This window comes from Oryctolagus cuniculus, chromosome 10 (assembly GCF_964237555.1).
Source record: "Oryctolagus cuniculus chromosome 10, mOryCun1.1, whole genome shotgun sequence".
Lineage (NCBI taxonomy): Eukaryota > Metazoa > Chordata > Mammalia > Lagomorpha > Leporidae > Oryctolagus > Oryctolagus cuniculus.
In genome coordinates, this window is record NC_091441.1 from 84,131,345 (window position 1) to 84,150,773 (window position 19,429).

Here is a 19,429-nt window from a genome sequence, read left to right on the forward strand (position 1 = left end):
AGCAGAGAGCTGGAGTGGAAGAGGAGCAACCGGGACTAGAACCCGGTGCCCATATGGGATGCCAGTGCCCAAGGTGGAGGATTAACCAAGTGAGCCACGGTGCCGGACCCCTGAATGGATTTTAAAGTATAACCCTGTTGAAATCTTGTCCTGAAAGATCTCTTTGTTTCACGAGAGTACTTCCAAAAATTCATGGGAAAATAGCATTAAAACATAGGTTTATTTTGGTGCAAAAATGTTTTGGAATCCGTGCTTAGGTTTTCTCATAAAAATTTCATGAAAGATACATGTTGTGATAAAACTATATGTGAATTTCAAAGCAGTTGTGCACCAAAATGAATCCGTCTTTTAATTCTGTTTTTAACACATTTTTTTTAAAGTGCATTTATACAGAGTTTGCAGATGACATTGAATTGTGTGCAGTTGTGTGCTCATATTTAACTGAGTGACTTCGAGTGTAAATACAAGTCCTCTGACTTAGGAGACATGACTGCCATGCTCATTCTATTTTGGTGGCTTGCTCCATTTCCTGTGGAAAGAGTGGGACAGGTTTGGTCAGCTCTTAGTATTTTGCCTGCTCAGAGAATAATGAACTGTCTTGTTTATTCAAATGTTCTGTTTAATATATAACACTTAGGTGACCAATTTTCAAAGATCAGAACATAAAACACATTGAACCATAAAACTTCACAGAACAAAATTTAATCTTTATTTGATGCCTGATGATTTTGAAAGCAATTTAGACACTCTTATTACAGTATCTTCAATGTCAATACCCGTTCTAATTATACTGGGACTGTATAAAAATGCCTGTTAATATAATTTCCTTGATGTTAGAAGACTGCGGTAGCTTTTACTGAGAAACCACTATTGGTGGAATAGAAGTATTGAGTAGAGTTAATAACTGTTTTTGTTACCGAATCTTGTCATTTTTAATTCTTGGAATTCTTATCATTTGTGCTAATGTTATTTCCTTTGTGGTGTGTCTTCATACCAAATGCAGTTAGTTTAGTTAATTATCCCCTCAACATTAGCATTCGTGTATTCTGTTTCTAGTTGAAATTATATGTGTGTCTGTGTGCCTGTACACACCAACAGTGTAAATATATAAACAGATCATGGCAAGTATCAGTGTGCATTTTCTGTTGCTTGTTAACACACAGCTACTTTGTGTTATTGATTATATAATTACACAAAGCAGAAAAATGGGATTTTTTATAAATATTGTTCTTGTCCCTATAGGTCATATGCACATGGACTATAAGTGTAGTGTCATACTTAATTATTATAAAGATTTTATATTTGTTAATTTCTGTCTCAAAAATAAATGAAAAGCTAGTTGGGGATTTTTGATCTTTAGTGTGTAACATGTTATTACTGTTTGTCTTGTTTAACAAGAAGTCTTCCACCTAGCCTTTGAGCCCCAGACCAATACTTTAATCTACCTGGTTGATAGTACCAACTGGTTGTATCCAGAGACTTCAAACTGAGTCTGGTTAGGGCTGAACTAATGGTCTTTGTCCCCAAAATCTGGTCCTCTCTAACTGTTCCCTAACTCTATTTAGGATAGATCCATGCATATTTAAAAATTCCCTTGATCTACCTACCACCTTGTTCACACCCATTTCTAAGGCATGAAACCATCTGAATTCTGAGCCCCGAGATGTCACTGAATTCCACTCACTGTGTTTTTCAGCACTCTGCCACCACTCGTGACTCTCTCTATGCTGCATACAGAGCAGTCTTTTAACGTCAGTGGGATGATGTTATTGCTGACCAGCCCCAGGACCAAGCCCTGTTCAGTGCCTCACTTGTCTGCTCAGTAACTGTCAAATGTATAACTTGCTTGTCAAAGCCCGGTGTGGTTCAGCCTCGCTAACTTCTCTCTCCCTCCCGCTTTCGGCTCTCTGCTCCTCATCCCTGCTCATCCTTGATGAGTTCCCACCCCATGACAGTCGGCTGTGCAGTTCTCTCTTCTTGGGATTCACATGCAATCACACAGAGTCACTGAAACTCTTCCATATTCAAGTGCATTCTCAGACCTTAAGATGTATCAAGGAATGTGACGCACAAAAGCCTTGCTTTTGCAGAGCTTATGTTGTAATCATTTTTCACTCAGGCCTTTTTGTTACATTTTGCAAGTTCTTCAGTTTGCATCCCTGGGATTTTTTCCCACAATCTTGCACCCAGATGTGATATAGTCACATGTGATATAGTCTGTGAATGTTACTCTAGAGCACTTAGTGTGGTCCTAATTTATTGATATGAGCTCTGAACTCTTCTCTTCCACAAGGTTGGGAATGTGTCTGATTATGCTCATTTTGATATCTCTGTCACCCAGCACGGTGACTGACACCTTGTAGGTACCAGTTCATTGAAGTAAATGTGTGTTCCCAAAGACATTCCAAGCTAATATACAAGTGGGCATTTTCACAAGGATTTTGTGTAAGAAACAATGTCAGTCAGAACTCACTATTGGCATTTGAGTAGGACTGTTTGGGTGACTTTTGATTGTCTCACTCATTCAAGAAATACTGAGTACCTAACATGTTCCTGAAGCTGTACTGGGCACTGAGCACATGGCTGCGGGGAGAAGAGCTGGATCCCTCTTTTCCCTCTCTCTGTGGGCTTGCAGTGGAAGGGACAGCCACCTGCTCTGTAGCCATGGAGACTTTGATGGCAGATGACTTTGGTGTGCTGTCCTGTGTTCTTGGCAGTAATAAAATGTTGTACTCCCAGCTAGAGGAGACCGAGGATGGACAGGTTTTTGACTTGCTTTGCTCACTGAAATTATTGAGAGCATTTTCATTCTAATATTTCGGAGCTGTTTGACATCGAAAACGTGTACACATATAAGCATTAAACAGTGAACTCTGCTCCCTGTGCTCCTTTGGGGCAGCTGTCAAGCCTCCTTTCCTTGATACACATCATCGTGACATCATGCATCTTTCTAGCTCCGTTTTGGAAGACATTGAGCTCATTAGACCATCTACATTCTCATGTGGACCTCATGTGCCATTGCTCAGCAGCTGTATTAGTTGTAAGTTAAGTAATGCTTTCATGGTGAGTGTAATTGCCTCCCTGATTAGAGGCTTATTGAAGGATTAAAAGAACTGATATTGAAAGGTCTGTAACAGCTTTGTTTGCTCCAAATAATTTCTGTTACAAGTGACTTCCTACTTAAGAACATCGAAACCGCAAAAAGTGTTTGTCATCTTTTACAACCAATCAAATCCTGTTTTGACATGCAAGGAAATGAGCCATGTAATTATTTTGTCAATATCGGCTCTTCCCCTCTTGTGATTTACACTGAGGCCATGTGAGTTTACTAGCCAAGCCAATGTAATAAGCCACAACACAGGTAAGGACAAATTAAAAGGGGTGTGTGCGCTGCTATTTTTCTGAAGGAAATTTCTTTCTTGGTGCTGGTATCTGAATTTTTCTTTGTCTCTTTTCTGTCTCATTCCTGTTATTCCTTTGGAGAAGAAGGGGTACACACCGAGGAGCTGGACAGTGAACTAGGTAAACCCTCCCTTGCTTGCTACAGCTGCATGACGGGCCCTGCATTGGTTTGTCCGTGGTGAATTGCTTGATTTCTCTGTGTCTTTAGTTTGCACTTCCCCAATGATGATTTTTCTCTCCAGCTGATCCACAAAAGGTCAGTCTCATAACCCATGTGTCTGCCAACAACACAAAGGGGTGTAATGTGTTATGTCCACAAAGAAAAAGTCAGCGAATTGAGTCTAGAACGAGAGCAAAGACTAATGTAAGGATTGCTGCAGGGGTAATTGCAATAAAAGAATTGCAGTGATTAATTGAGCAGTTAATAAGCCTTCAGGTCATACTGTTATTAAGTCACGGACCACATACTCTTGACTTGGTCACTGTGATGGATGGCTCGGCGACCAGATGCATTCTTCCTGTGTGCTGTTTTCCTCAGAATATGTATGACAATGTCAATCCAGTCTTGACTGCTCCAGCGGTTGTAGTTCAGGAATCATTCACATTAATGCATGGTGCCAAACCCTTTTTCCTTTATTATTAGAAAATACTGAATTCTGTTCCCTGCTAAGTTACGTGGTTTATGGTTCAACTTTGAACAGTGTTAACCTTGGTTTGCATTCCATCTAATGCATCCACAGAGGGATACAGAGGAAACCACAGCATTCAACTCTGTTGTAGATAAAGCCCTTGGCTGTTTGTAAATTGACAATAGTGTTTGTTTGGTTTTGTTGTTAAGGATTTATTTTTTATTTGTTTGAAAGGTAGAATTGCATAGATGGAAGGAAAGGAACTGGGGAGGGAAAAAGTGGGGAGAGGAGGGGTGGGAGAGAGAGAGAGATTGAGAATCTTCCATCCACTGGCTCACTTCCCAAATTCCTGCAACAGCCAGGGCTGTGCCATGCCAAAGCCAGGATACTAGAGCTTCCTTTGGATCTCCAACATGGGTATAGGGGCCCAAGCACTTGGGCCATCTTCTGCTGCTTTCTTGGATGCATTAACAGGAAACTAGATCAGAAGTGGAGCAGCTGGGACTCAAACCAGTGCCTATTTGGGATGCTGGCATCTCAGGCGGAAGCTTAACCTGCTATGCCACAATGCCAGCCCCAGTTTTTTTTTTTTTTTTTTTAAGTAGAAAATTAATTAACATCAGTATGAATTGAAATGTCTTAAGCTTATTTAATATACCTAGTCTTTTTACAATTGACTTAGGACCTGAAAATATATACATATTTAATGTAGATTATTGCTTTGATTTGGTTTTGTTTTTCTTACATAATCAGTCATGATTGACTTGAATTATGATATAATAAAATTTAGCTCTTATATAAAAATCTAATTTTTCTTATTGTTTGGAAAGTATCCTCTTGCATGGACATGCAAGAGAGAGTCAATAACTATTGAAGGATTTATTTTTTTTTTAATGTTTAGTAAGTTACCCTTGTAGTCATGATGGTAGGATTACCCTGCAGCTCAATCTGTGTGATAAGATAATTGGAACCTAATTTTATTAAAAATGAACTATCAGAGCCAGCCCTGAGTTATACCAGGTAAAGCTGCCACCTGCATTGCCGGCAGCCTATATGGGCACCAGTTCAAGTCCTAGCTGCTCCACTTCCAATCCAGCTCCATGCCAATCCTGGAAAAACAGTGGAAGATGGTCCAAGTGCTTGGGCCCCTGCACCCACATGGGAGATCTGGAAGAAACTCCCGAATTCTGGCTTCAGATCGACCCAGCACTGGCCATTGCAACCATATGGGGAGTGAACCAGCAGATGGAAGACCTCTCTTTCTCTGTATCTCTCTCTCGCTCTCTCTCTCTCTCTTTTTTTTTTTTTTTTTTTGACAGGCAGACAGGTAGAGTGGACAGTGAGAGAGAGAGACAGAGAGAAAGGTCTTCCTTCTGTTGTTTCACCCCCCCAGTGGCCGCCTCGGCCAGCACACTGTAGCTGGTGCACCATGCCAATCCGAAGCCAAGAGCCAGGTGCTTCTCCTGGTCTCCCATGCAGGTGCAGGGCCCAAGCACTTGAACCATCCTCCACTGCACTTCCTGGCCACAGCAGAGAGCTGGACTGGAAGAGGAGCAACTGGGACAGAATCGGGCACCCCAACCGGGACTAGAACCCAGTGTGCCAGCGCCTCAGGCGGAGGATTAACCTAGTGAGCCGCGACGCTGGCCACTCTCTTTTTCTGTCTCTGTAACTCTGCCTTTCAAATAAATAAATCTTTTTTTAAAATGAACTTAGCAACCCATTGATATTAAATTGTGTAGATAAAGTTGTATAAGACCTAACTCAATTTTCCTTATGCAAAACGAGTGTGTTTATTGTTTATTTCCTATTTCTATTCTGTTAGATTTTTCAGTATCTCAACAGTAGTACCTTCTCCCTTCAATAGGAGCAAGGGAGAAATGTGTCGTACTATAGACATGGTCCCAGTGTGTGCTGCTAGGAAGAGTAGAGATAGGACCCTTGATTTTTGTCTACACATGTGCACACGTATGCTGTGTTCCATTACATTCATTCCAGATTCCACTGACAAGCCCACTGCCCATTTTCTTAATAAGAGGCTCGTAATTTCACACAATAGCCACTGTCAGGTTTTCTGTGAACAATGCGATTCCAGATGTGACAAGGAAACCCTCTCTCTAATCTGCCTCTGGGAGGCGTGGGTGGTTGGCTTGGGTGTTGGACACAGATCATTTGATTATAGAGTTGTCATTTCTGAACTCTTTTCTGTGAGCTGGGTCAGTAGCTCCATTATGCACTTTGAGTTTGCACAATTTATCACCTGTTCTGCAGATATCTCCCCAGAATTCTAAAGCACCCGCAGGACCTTCATTGGGAACAATAGGGGATTCATGTGATGAAGCCAACCAGGAGCAGTAGACATGAGAAATTGAGTTCCCCTCTCAACCAAAACTAAGTCAGCATTTTGATGTTTATCTCTGATATTCCCATCTGTACACTGACAAATCTCTTTAGAAAAGAGCTCAGAACATTTACTCAATATTTGCTTCTGTGGTGACAAAGTAGGGCAGCATGGGATTTTCAGAAGGGAGAGTAGTAGCAAGCACCAAGGCCCTGGAAATCTGATCTGTCCCTTTTGTCCTTTCTTGGAACAGCTGCCATTTTTTTGGGAGCACTTCCTGTGTTCCAGGCACTGTACTGTGGGTTTTACAAGCTTCTTTGCTTTTAATGCATCGTTGTCTTTTGAGAGAAACCCAAGAGAAAGACTTAGGTCCAAGATAAGTAACAGATAAGACCAGAAGGGTTAGTGCTAAGGCTCAACACCCAATCCGAGCAATGCCAGAAAAGTCTTAGCTCCTCCTGAAGTCTATGTTTTAGATTGTATAGTCTGGTCTACTTCCTGGCAGTGTTTAGGTAGATGCCTCTCTAGGATTCTTCAAAGCATTCATTAAAAAAAAGAATCATAATGTTATCACTTTCGAGGCTTACATATTTTCTACCATGTTCAATTTTTTTAGAACCAAATGGCAAATTGTAGGACAAACATCTTCCTTTTTAAAATCCATGACCCATTTCTATTTTCAGCTTTAGAAGACTAATTCCTGTGATTAAGTTAATCACCACATTGGAAGTGAGAAATCTATCGTTTCAATGTAAAATGAGTTTTAACTTGAGCAACTGGAAGATGCCTGGAGTTTGTGGTATCTGTTCTAGAGGATGTGTTTACATTGAGGCATGTCCAGTAGTGTCAGTTGACTGGCTCCATTTCTGGACCCCAGAATGTTAAATTGTCGACTAGGTGACAGGTAAAAAGGCAAGAGTAGCTTTTCCTATACCTTCCTTAGAGTTCCATCAAAACACACACAATGTGGTTAGATTTTCTGATAAGATAGTGCCCTTGTATTTATCTTTGTATCCCTAATAGCTAACACATTCTCGGGCAAAGAGTAGGTGCTCAGTAGATGTTTTTCGGATTAATAATGGAGTGAATTGAATGCTTAATGTTTTTCCTGTTTTATCTGAAGACCATGAGGTCAGATATTTCAGATTGTCAGATTGCTGATTTTGCAGAGAGGTCTGGTTTAATTAAATACAGTGCAATCCCCTCCAACTTCACCTACTCTTCTACCCCATACAAATGTGTGACTGTGCACCAATTTGCATTTTTTTAATCTTCGATTTTTCAACTCTTTGGAAATATTTTCCTGATTTATTTTCATTTAAATGGTAATTTCCAGCTTTGTAAGGGGAAACCATTTTTCAGGCATTTGATTTGCATCAGGCCACAGGACTCGGTATATAAAGCATGTCAAGTTGTATCAACATCTGCAAATTGGACGTGTCTTGCATTTTAGTAGCTTATGTCTTCTAGAATTCAAAGACTTTTTTAAAACTTGCTAAGTTTAAAAAAATAAATAAATAAATTAGAAGAAAAGGGGAAAACCTGTCTCTTTGTGTGCAGATAGGTAACATGTGGAGCAAAAATCATGAAATTAACATCTCTTGATGTACAGCCAAATCTTAACAAAACATAAACTTTGAATGATTAGTCTGTGTTGATGTGCACCCGGCTGCCTTCATTTCCATCTGCAACTGTTTATGGCATTTGTAAGCTCTCTATTCTGATGAAAAGGACATTATTTGAAAATAGTGACCACCCAGTTCCTTGAATTGAGAAAAGATGATTTTGAAATAACTGATATTTCAAGTGTTGGTAGTATTCCATTCAAGTTAGTCTTAACCAGCTACTTCTAGGCATACTGATTCATCTTGGAGTAAGCTGTTACACAGGCTAGCTTTGACTACGTATATTGAAACAGTTTTAAAATTGAGTCATTTCATTGCTGCCATGCCTGAAAGGATTGTTTAATGACACAGAACACAAAACAGTTAATTCTTTCACTGAGTGAATTCATCTGAGGCAATGGGCCCTCCCATAGTAACAGTCTTGTTCATGGAATTCACTAATTTGTAGTTGGTAAAGTTATGCTCTTTGATATGAAACCTTATAAAGTCCAGTCCAGTAGAACATGATTGAACTTTCAGAGGGGCACATACATTCCCCCTGTGCCACTGAAGGATAAAGCTATCCCTCATAAGTAGTGAGTTCTTGGGGAGCAGGACCTGTGTTCCTGCTTTCATAGGTAAAGCTCTAGGGAAGATGGACTGGCCCACACACAGTAGTGAAGTGATTGATTCCTGCAATTCAGAAACCCTACTCCATGTAGGCATTTTATTTACTCCATAGCTTTCTTAAATAGGAACCAGGAGAAAATAAGATGCAGATTTGATTTTATTCCGGTGAGAGCATAACAACACTATTGTATTGCAAATGAAAAGGTAGTCTAGAAAATGTTAAGGTAGTCTAGAAAGAAAAAGGAATTGTGGATACTGAAGGTAGGAACAAGGCACTCAAGACTAGTTTCAGCTGTAGTTCCATTGAACTGTAACTTAGTAGTTGCTTTAGAATAAAGGCGTATGGGAACTGCATTTTATTAAAGTTTATTTTCTTGAGAAAAATAACAGTAGATGAAGGATGGCTTTTCATGTAGAGAATATACTGATAAAAATAATACATGCTATCGGGGGGGGCAGTTAGGATGAATAGTTTGAATTGGCGTTAAGGCATTTGGTTGAGGCTTTCTCTTTTTGTCTAACTCAGTTGTTGAAAATCTCTAAATTTTTTTTGAGAATGTACACTTTTTGCTCTAAACATGATTTATTTTTCAGAACTGCCTGCTGGTTGGGAAAAGATCGAAGACCCTGTCTATGGTATCTACTATGTAGAGTAAGTGCCTGTTTACAATGTACATGGTTCTTTGTGCTCCTCTATTGATTTACATGGATGCTAGACAGACTTCTCATCATGACAAGAGTCACACTAAATAACCATAAAATAATATTTTATAATGGAGATGTGTGTGTATATATATATATTTAAGATTTATTTATTTGAAAGGCAGAGTGCCACAGAGGGAAGGAGAGAGAGACAGAGAGAGATAGATCTTCCATCATTGGTTTACTCCCTTGATGCCTGCAACAGCTAGAGTTGGGCCAGGCTAAAACCAGGAGCCAGGAACTCTTTCTGGGTCTCCCACATGGGTGGCAAGAACCGAAGTACTTGGGCCAACATCGACTGCCTTCCCAGGCACATTAGCAGCAAGCTGAATTGAAAGCTGAGTAGCTGGAACTTGAATTGGCACTCCAATATAGGATGTGGGCATCCCCAGTGGCAGCTTAACCTGTCACCACAGTGCCCACGTATGTGTACATTTTAATGAACAAGAAAATATATGCAGTTGGCTGGCATTGTGACACAGCAAATTAAACTGCTGCCTGCATTGGTGTCATGCTGGTTCAAGTTCTGACTGCTCTACTTCAGATCCAGCTCCCTGCTAATGAACTTGTGGAAGATGGTCCAAGAAGTTAGACCCATGCCAATGACGTGGGAGACCTGGATGGAGTTTCTGACTCCTGGATTCCTCCCTGACCCAGCCTTGACTGTTGCAGCCATCTGGAGAATGAGCCAGTGGATGGAAGATCTCTTTCTGTATCTCCCTCTCTCTCCCTGTCACTCTGCCTTTCAAATAAATAAACATAAATCTTCAAAAAAGAAAATATGCAGTAACTCTGAATTTAACATGCCATGTTATTAAATTTAGAAGAGCAAGATCCGTTTTGTTTATTTCACTAAGACCCAGCCAAGTCAATTGAGAAAAGAGGGGTTTGTTGGACTTGATGAATAAGAGTTGTTCATCTTCAGGAGGACAGGGACCTGTTTAGCCTCCTTTTTGCCCTGCCCAGATCTGAACTTCTCATTCATTGTTATTTCTTCGCTCACACATTCTCCAAAGGTAAGATAGATCTTAATCATTTATCAAATGTTGCCAAGAACAAGCAGGAAGTGGCAACTCTGGCTGAGCTACAAGGCCTTGTGCACCCCATGCCTGTCCCTTGCTGGAGAACCCTACACATGACTTCTGATGATTTCCAAGCCCTTCTTGGGTCCTGTTCACTATGTGCCGTATTCCAGCATTGGGCTCACTCTTTGCTTTCAGCAGAACCACTGATGATAGGAAAAAGATACTCAAGAGATAGGACATTGACAAAATAGGCTTCGTGCCATTTCCTGTAAGAAAGATGAAAGAGAACTAATAAAAGACAAATAAATGCCAAATAAATGTATCATCATAACATTTTCTGTTAGGATGAAGATGGGGTGTCTCAGCCTCATGTTGCTGGCTGTGAAATGTTATCTGTACAATACCATGGTAATGGGAGCATATGATACACAAATGCCAGACCGTAAAATGCCCAGTCAAATATTGTGTAAAATTATGAGTTCAGAGTAGCAAGTGTTCTTGGCCAGTCCTAATATTGCTTCCTCTTTAACTGACACAGTGGATTGGCATTTTGGGGTATGATGAAGAAGCAAATGCGGTCATTATCTCGCCATTTATAGGAGTAAAATAATGTCCTTTGTTTGCCCCCAAAGATTATTTTTCTTGTAGGTGTATGGTGAGGTTTCTCCTATTTGGGGCTCCTTTTGTCTTGCCCTTCATCTTGTTTGTGCATTAAGAGAGAAAAAGGAACAGGTGAGAACAGCTGTGACCACCAAAGAGACATGGTTTGAGAGGCAGGTTGCCATCCTGCCCTTCAGTTCTCGATTCTGTGTCTTTTAATATGTGATCTCCATGTTTATTAATGTTTCTTTGAAAATTGCCAGCAAGAATTAGGACATAAAAAATTTTAATAGGAATTAAAGGTAATCAATTTATCTGTTTGACACAGCTGCTTTTAAAAATAAAGCCTGATTTTAAAATATATATCTTTAGTGTTCTAAATAAGTATATGATAAGTATATTCCCTAACTTCTAAGAAATAAAATGGTTTTGAATTAAAGTATAAACACACAAACATATTGGGACTTTCAGCTTAGCAGTTATGGTGTTTGTTAGCATGTCCACATATGGTTTTGCAGTACCTGGTTTCTATACTGAGCTTCAGCTTCTGGCCTTGAGAGATAGCAATGAGTAACCAAGTGATGGGTTTCTGCTATCCATATGAGACACCTAGCTTGACTTCCCAGCTCCTGGTTTCAGCCCCCTAGCCAATACAGGCATTTGCAGAATGAACCAGAAGATGCAGGCTCTCTCTTGTTTCTGTCTGCCTCTCAAATAAGTAAATTTAAAAAAAAATTTGAAATTCATACTTTTTTTATAATACTTGTTTTCCCTGAACTTATAGATGGCCTTCATATGTATGGATTTCAGAAACTTTTTGTGCCCAAATAAACATACCTTTAATTCCAATTTCCATAACATTTTGAAATGTATAGCCCATATATACACACCCACACTAAATAAGGCCATTGTAAAAGCCATCTTTGTGTATATATTTTCATATGTGTGTGTGTGTGTGTGTGTATTTGCCATGACCTTACCAATCTGGAGGCCATTCAAAAGTTCTGAATCTCTGCCACTTTGAACACATCACATCTGCTTAGGTCAGCTATATTTGCAGTTTCTTTGCCTTACAGCTATACTTTTAATCCTTTTCCCAGGTCTGTTGATCACAATAGTCAACAGATGTTGTAAAGTCCTTTTAAAAACTCTGTTCTTTGGCTAAATGCTTATGCTTCTGCAAAGCATATGGTAGAAAATTTCACAGCAGTTCCTGCCCTGTATGTCACAGACAGTATGTCACATCTGCTTGGTTTTTATTTTTCTTATTCTATTTCTATTTCATGTCGAATTAAAGCAGATTTCCCTTCTTGAGAAGGGTCAGTGGTTAACATCCTAGCGTGTGAAAGCAGGCAGACTGGAGCTTGCACGCTTACACTGCTTACAGGTAGCTTAGCTGAGTTATTAACCGCTCAGAAACTTACTTCCTTATCCATAAAATGCAGTAGTCTCCCTTACTCAGTTTTGCTTTCTGCTATGTCAGTTAGAGTCACCTGTGGTTCAGAAATACTCAGTAGAGAATTTCAGAAAAAAACGGTTTAGAAATTTTCAACAGTGCGCTGTCCTGAGTCACAAGAGGAGATCTCATGCTGTCTCATTCTTGCTGCCTGATCTGTCAGTCATCCATTCGTCCAGCATCCCCGTGCTGTATACACAGCCACCTGTTAGTCACGTGGTAGCCCGCTCCGTTATCAGGTCATCCACAGAGGTGTCCCAGTGTCTGTGTTCACGTAAGCTTTATCTTACTGACTGATGCCCCAAAGAGCAAGAGTGAGGACGCTGGCAAATCGATTTTGTCAAGAGAAGTTGTAAAGTGCTTCTTTTCACTGAAAAGGTGAGAATTCTAAGTAAGGAAAGAATGAAATCATGTACTGAGGTTGCTGAGATGTATGGCAAATTGTTAATCTCTTATTGTACCTAATGTTGAAGTTAAACTTCATCATAGGTATGTATATGTAGGAAAAATTACATGTCTACATGTAATATATATGTCAATCATATATATTTACATAAATCCCATGTCTATGTAATATATATCATGTCAGTCATATATAATATATAATATATATATTTTATACATATACATATATATATATATACATATAATTTGGTACTCCCTACAGTTTCAAGCATCTGTGGGGTATCTTGGAACATGTCCCCCACAAATAAGGGGGGACAATCTTGTGGATAAAAGTAGAATTTACCATGCTGTCAGTTACAGGGAATTTTCACGTAAGTGCATGTAAAACTGCTAACACAGTGCTAGGGGCATATAAGCATTCAGTAATGGAAACCATTTGTTTTTATGGCCTCTTCCTAATGGTGCATTTTGACACTGGAGGGTCAGCCTCTCAGACCACCCACTTACCCAGTACTGGCCTGATTGGCATTTTGCTGGTGAAATGCAGTGTTGCCTAGCTGAATATTATTTTCCTTCTTCCCCAGCCACATCAACAGGAAGACACAATATGAGAATCCAGTTCTAGAAGCCAAACGGAAGAAGCAGCTTGAGCAGCAGCAGCAGCAGCAACAACAGCAGCAGCAGCAGCAGCCGCCGCCAGCAGAAGGTTAGCCCTTCCCGGGAGACTTCTCTCCAGCAGGGAACCTAGGGCGAAGGCTGGGCAATGACACCCCCGTGTGGTCAAAACTGGCCTTGATGGTTGACTCGTTCTGCCACTCTGAGTTGATGTCCCGGCAGCAAGAATACAGAGCTGCTGCTGAAATCCCAGCAGCCCCGCTGGATAGCTGCTGTGGGGTCCCAACTCAAAAGCTCCCAACCTCCACCTTAACTAGACAAGAGCGTCCTTTGATCCAGATAACTAGATAAGAGCATCCTTTGATCCAGGAGCTGTCTCGTGGTTGATGGATTCGCCTTGCCGTGGCACGGTTCTTCATAGCCACTGTCTCATTCCCAACTACTCTTAGCATTTCCCCGTTAAGCTGAGTTCCTGGACATGAGACTCACTTTTAAGTTGGGGAAAATGACCTATAAGAATCAGAAAGAGATGGTAATTTTGAGTGCTTTTAAAAAGTGACGGGTTACTTAATGTTGTTTATAAGAAAAAAATCTGAGAAGTTCAGGGTAAAGAGAAGGAGGTTCTTACCTGTTTGCCCTATCACATTCTCAGAGGTAAACACTGTGCAAAAATTTCCCAAGGGTTTGCAGATTTTCATGTGTTTACAAAATCAGATCATAACTACATATAGTTTGCTCACTTTTTATTTCTTAGACTTATCAGTCATTTAATATATATTTTTATTATATATTTACTTTTTTTTTTTTTTACAAAATTTATTTATTTATTTGAAAGGCAGGGTTACAGAGAGGCAGAGGCAGAAAGAGGTTTTCCATCTGCTCGTTCACTCCCCAAATGGCTGCAATAGCCGGAGCCATGAGCCATGAGCCTGGAGTTTCTCCCAGGTCTCCCATGTGGATGCAAGGGCCCACGGACCTGGGCCATCTTCCACTGCTTTCCCAGGCCATAGCAGAGAGCTGGATCGGAAGTGGAGCAGCTGGATCTCGAACCGGCACCCATTTGGGATGCCGGCACTGCAGGCGGCGGCTTTGCCCACTATGCCATAGTACAAGCCCCTATTATATACTTTTAATAGCTACATAATATTCCATTTTATGAATGTCTTCACCACTATTTAACTATCCATTTATTAGTAGATAATTAGATTTTTCCAATTTTTGATTAAAACATTTTAATGTTATGGGTTGAGTACCCCTTCAGTATGTGAATATCAAATGTATGAAGGTCAAGTCTAGTACTTCTGGATACTGTAATATTGAATAAATACAATACCTTAGATTATGGGTTCACAAACTTTTCTGTAAATGGCCATATAGTAAACATTTCAGTCTTTGTGATTCATGCAGTCTCTGTGACACCTAATGTTGCTGTTGCAGATAAAAACAGCTATGGACAACTTGTAAATGAGTTGGTGTAGCTGTGTTTCGGTATAACCTTACTTCTGGACACTGTCATTTGAATTTCATGTCATTTTCATGTGTCATAAAATATTCCACATTTTTCCCCAGCTATTTAAAAATTTGAAAACTGTTCTTGGCTCCCAGGCTGTATACAAGCTAGCTGACTGCTGCCCTACCCTGTGTAATTTAAAGAGTGTGTAGATGCATGTGTCTACATTTATTTGCCCATTATAAAGTTCTCTTCTATACCTTAATTCTTTTTCTATTTAAAAAGAGCCTCTAAAAGAATGTGTTTTCTAAGCTGTGAATCCTGGTAGTGTTCAGAAGTAGTTTGTGGAATGGGAACAGGCGATTGAATGTGTTAGCTGCACTAGAAAGTGAAGCCAGGAGACCCCCAAAGCACACTCACTGTGAATTACTTCGGGGCCTCCAAGGTGATTAAGACTAGAGGAAGGAACTTTAGGAAGTTCATGGTGAATGCATATTACTAAAAAAAAATCTATACATGGATTTCACAAGTTTTTTATCAAAATAATGTGTTATTCCGATTTTCCATGAATGTTTTGAAGTACTCCCGTGGTTAGGATCAGGATTAGAGTCATGACACCCCCCCACCCCAGGTTTCAGAGTTGCACCTGAACAACCTGCTGAGAGTGCCTTCCTCCGCCTGGCTCCCTCTGCAGTTGGTATGAATCGCATTAGTGACGTTTCTCCTTTGTAGGACTGTCCTGGGTGACTGTCTTCCCTGGTGTTTCCTATTTATTCCCAGTTGGGATTCTAGACAGAGAAGTGGAGCTTTTGTTGGTATATATATCTATATATAGTTAAATATATTGATCACCAATCAATATTTCTTATTCTCACTTTGGACTCTGGAGAAATAGAGGTTTTGTGTGTTGAGATCAATACATCAATTGATTGATCGATGGGTGAATAGATAGGTATCACAATATTTGTTTCCATGACCATCTGACAGGAGAAAAAGAGGTCAGACACCAATTTCTTTTTCTCTTTTTTTTCCAGAAGAATCATGGCTTTTATTTTTAGACATTAGGTGGCCTCCTAGTGGCAGGATCTTGCTTCTGCCTGCAGCAACTCAGTGGCCCAGTTGAATCTGTGGAGCTGGGAGGCTTAGGATGCGCTCACAGTTGATGGAGCCATCCCTGTCCTCATACCCCGCCTGGGCAGGCTCAGCCTCCTCTGTCATCTAACCTCCCGAACCCCAGGCGCAGCACAGGGGCCCAGCCTCCCCTCACCAGCCCACACCACTGTATTCCCTTTTCTACTGACTCAAAGCTGCTTTTTTTTTTTTTTTTTTTTTTTTTTCCCTACTTTTCTACGGACTCAAAGCTCTCTGCCTTTGATCTCAGTGCTTTGGGTGTTACCAAGAAGGAGGGGACTTGTCAGTCGTCCAGCCATTAGAAGGAAAAACAGGAAGCTGTTTCTGTTCTTTATTCTAGAGTGGACGGAAGATCATTCATCCCTTGTGCCTCCTGTGATTCCAAGCCACCCCCCGAGCAATCCGGAGCCAGCCAGAGAAGCTCCACTTCAGGGTATGGTGTTTTTGTGATTGCATCTTGGTTTTATGTCAAAAAATCTTGTTATTAAAAAGTGGGCTTTTGTAACTCTCAGATCATTCCTTTGATAGTGAAAGCCATTAATAATGAAAGCAGATCTGGATGTATTGTTAATCAGACTTGTCCAAAAAATTTTTCTGAGTCAGTTTCTTTAACTCTTGGTGATACTCTCAAAGTCAGGACTACTTGTTAAATGAACAATTAAACTAAGAGTTTTCAGCCTCAGCACTATTGACATTTTTTGCCAGATAATTGTTTTAAAAGATCAATTTTTATTTGAAAGTCAGAGTTACACAGAGAGAAGGAAAGACAGATCTTCCATCGGCTGGTTCATTCCCCAGGTGGCCACAACAGCCAGGGCAGGGCCAATCCGGGTCTCCTATATGGGTGCAGGAACTCAAGTACTTGGGCCATATTCCACTGCTTTTCCCGGGTCATTAGTAAGGAGCTGGATAAGAAGTGGAGCAGCCAGGATATGAACTGCTGCCCAGTTGGGGTGCCGACATCCTAGGCAGCAGCTCTACCCACTGTGCCACAATGCTGGCCTTGCCAGATAATTCTTGGTGTGTGAGACTTAATTATGGGAGGGTTAGCAGCACCCTGGCCTCTGTCCATTAGTTGCCAGGAGCATACACCCCATCTCCTACCCCCAGGTGTGACAACCAGAAATGTTTCCAAATATTGCCAGATGTCCCTGGGGTGCAGAACCATTCTACACTTGGGAATTGCTGACTTGGAATCTGTTTATACTATGTTGAATAAAGCAAACTCAAAATTCAGCATTAAGTATTTCAGAATACTCATCAATATATTTGCTTTTATCTGAGATCTTCCTGTCAGTGTAAATGGTTTAATATTGCACTTTTCAGTTCTTATCCCCTGTTCGTGCCACAATTTTGGCATTTAAAGGATAATTCATTTATTTGCTTGAAAGGAAGAGTGACACTGAGGGAGGGAGAGAGAGACAGAGATCTTCCATCTACTGGTTTGCTCCCCAGATGCCCACAATAGCCAGGGCTGGACCAGGTCAAAGCCAGGAGCCTGGAATTCCATCTGGGTCTCCCACATAGGTAACACAAGCCAAGTACTTGGGCCCCTATCCACTACTTTCCCAGGCACATTAGTGGGGAGCTGGATCAGAAACAGAGAAGCCATAACTTGAAACAGCTCCCATATGGATGTTAGCTTTGCAAGTTGCTGATTAATCTGCTGTGCCACACGCCAGCCCCAGTTTTGGCATTTATACCTGTTTTATTTTTCAGTGGGTCTCACTGGTTTACATTCACAAATAGTTTGAACCCCCTAGAGGGGTTCATTCTTGAAAATTGGAGGCTCCAGAACCATGCTACTTCAGGCCTCCTTCCTCTTCAGTGAGAGGAAAGGGTTTTGCTCAGATTTTTGCTTCTAAATAGCAGAACTAGAAGAAACATCCTGTTTGACAGAGTTGGGGAAAGTGCGTGGTATAGAACAAATAAAACACTTCTAAGATTTGCCTTCTTCCTGTATGCATTTTTAGAGAGTTCAAGTGTGGAAAAAAGCTAGATGGGGGCGATACTCTGGCTCCACACATAAAGCCACAGCCTGCAGCACCAACATCCCATAAGGGCGATGGTTCGAGTCCCTGCTGCTCCACTTCCGATCCAGCTCCCTGCTAATATGCCTGGGAGAGCAGCAGAGAGCAGTGGAGGGTGGCCAAAGTGCTTGGGCCCTGCACCCACATGGGAGACCTGGAAGAAGCTCCTGGATCCTGGCTGTGGCCTGGCCCAGCCCCAGCTGTTGATCATTTGGAGAGTGAACCAGCTGATGGAGGATCTCTGTCTCCCTCTTTCTCCATCTAACTGACTTACAAATAAATTTTAAAAAATTAAACCACAGTTTAAAAAAAAGCTAGGTGGGATACTCTTTTCTCTGATTTTTATTTCCCTATGATAGTTTTTATAAGGAAGAAATTCTGTGCTGACGTTGCCCTAGATTAATATTGAAATTAGGTAGAAATAATTTCTTCTGGCATAAATGTACTTTTTTGTGGTGATAGTAACTAGAACCTAGTAGATAATATATTAATATGAACATGATTGTGGCTTCATTAATATTTTTTAATTATCAGATTCCTTCTGCAGGCTCCCATAGTCTTGCCCTTCTCTCTTTGACAGTCCATTAGTGACACCACCCTCTGTTATGCCCTCGTACCGGTGCAGCTGGACCATCTCTAGGCTTTTGCATGTGCACGGCTGTCTTTCCCTCCAACTCCCTCCTTTGCTAACCCCTGCTTTTCTGAGGTCTTTCCTTGATTCCCATATCATATTCACTCTTCACAGCACCCTGTCTGTCTTGCTTATAACACTTAGCAGGTATGGTTCATGTTTGTTTGTGTTCTGCTATTTAACAGTAATTTCCTCGTTAGACTTTGGGTCCCGTGGAAGCAGGAGACTGTGATGATTATTATATTTTTTCCACTGTGGCTAACCTCAAATCAGGCTCCAATCCTTGGTACCTAATTTCTGCTGAAGTTGATAATTGAGTGTAACAATATATATGTGTATGAGGGTACCTCAAAAAGTTTGTGGAAATGGAATTTTAAATTTATCTGGGGGCTAAAATTTTTGAAGTCCATGCATACAAGGGGTCTTCAGGAAGCTCATGAAAAAAGTATATTTTGAAATACAATGCTTGGTGGCCAGCACTGTGGTGTAGTAAGCTAAGCCTCCTCCTGCAGTGCCAGCAACCCATATGGGCATTGATTCATGTCCTGGCTGCGCCTCTTCTCATTCAGCTCTCTACTTATGTCCTGGGAAAGTAGTGGAAGATGGCCCAAGTGCTTGGACCCCTGCACCCACATGGAAGATCCAGAAAAAGCTCTTGACTCCTGGCTTTGGATGGGCCCAGCTCTGGTCACTGGGGCCATTTGGGGAGTGAACCAGCAGATGGAAGACCTTTCTATCTTTCCCTCTGTTTCTGTGTGATTCTCTCTCAAATAAATAA

General features: G+C 40.9%; 1 protein-coding gene across 36 annotated transcripts in view; it reads left to right on the forward strand.

The window, feature by feature from the left end:
* The window catches only part of MAGI1 (membrane associated guanylate kinase, WW and PDZ domain containing 1), a 685,324-nt gene that overhangs the window by 587,304 nt on the left and 78,591 nt on the right, over positions 1–19,429 (forward strand). For 18 of the 36 annotated variants that reach the window (XM_008260889.4, XM_008260891.4, XM_008260892.4 and 15 more), the window contains 4 exons: positions 3,484–3,522; positions 9,201–9,258; positions 13,379–13,500; positions 16,331–16,423. In XM_008260889.4, coding sequence (XP_008259111.3) covers positions 3,484–3,522; positions 9,201–9,258; positions 13,379–13,500; positions 16,331–16,423 — 312 coding nt within the window. The remainder of the gene's footprint in view (positions 1–3,483; positions 3,523–9,200; positions 9,259–13,378; positions 13,501–16,330; positions 16,424–19,429) is intronic. The other 18 variants (XM_008260890.4, XM_002713293.5, XM_051852229.2 and 15 more) reach the window with 2 other exon arrangements.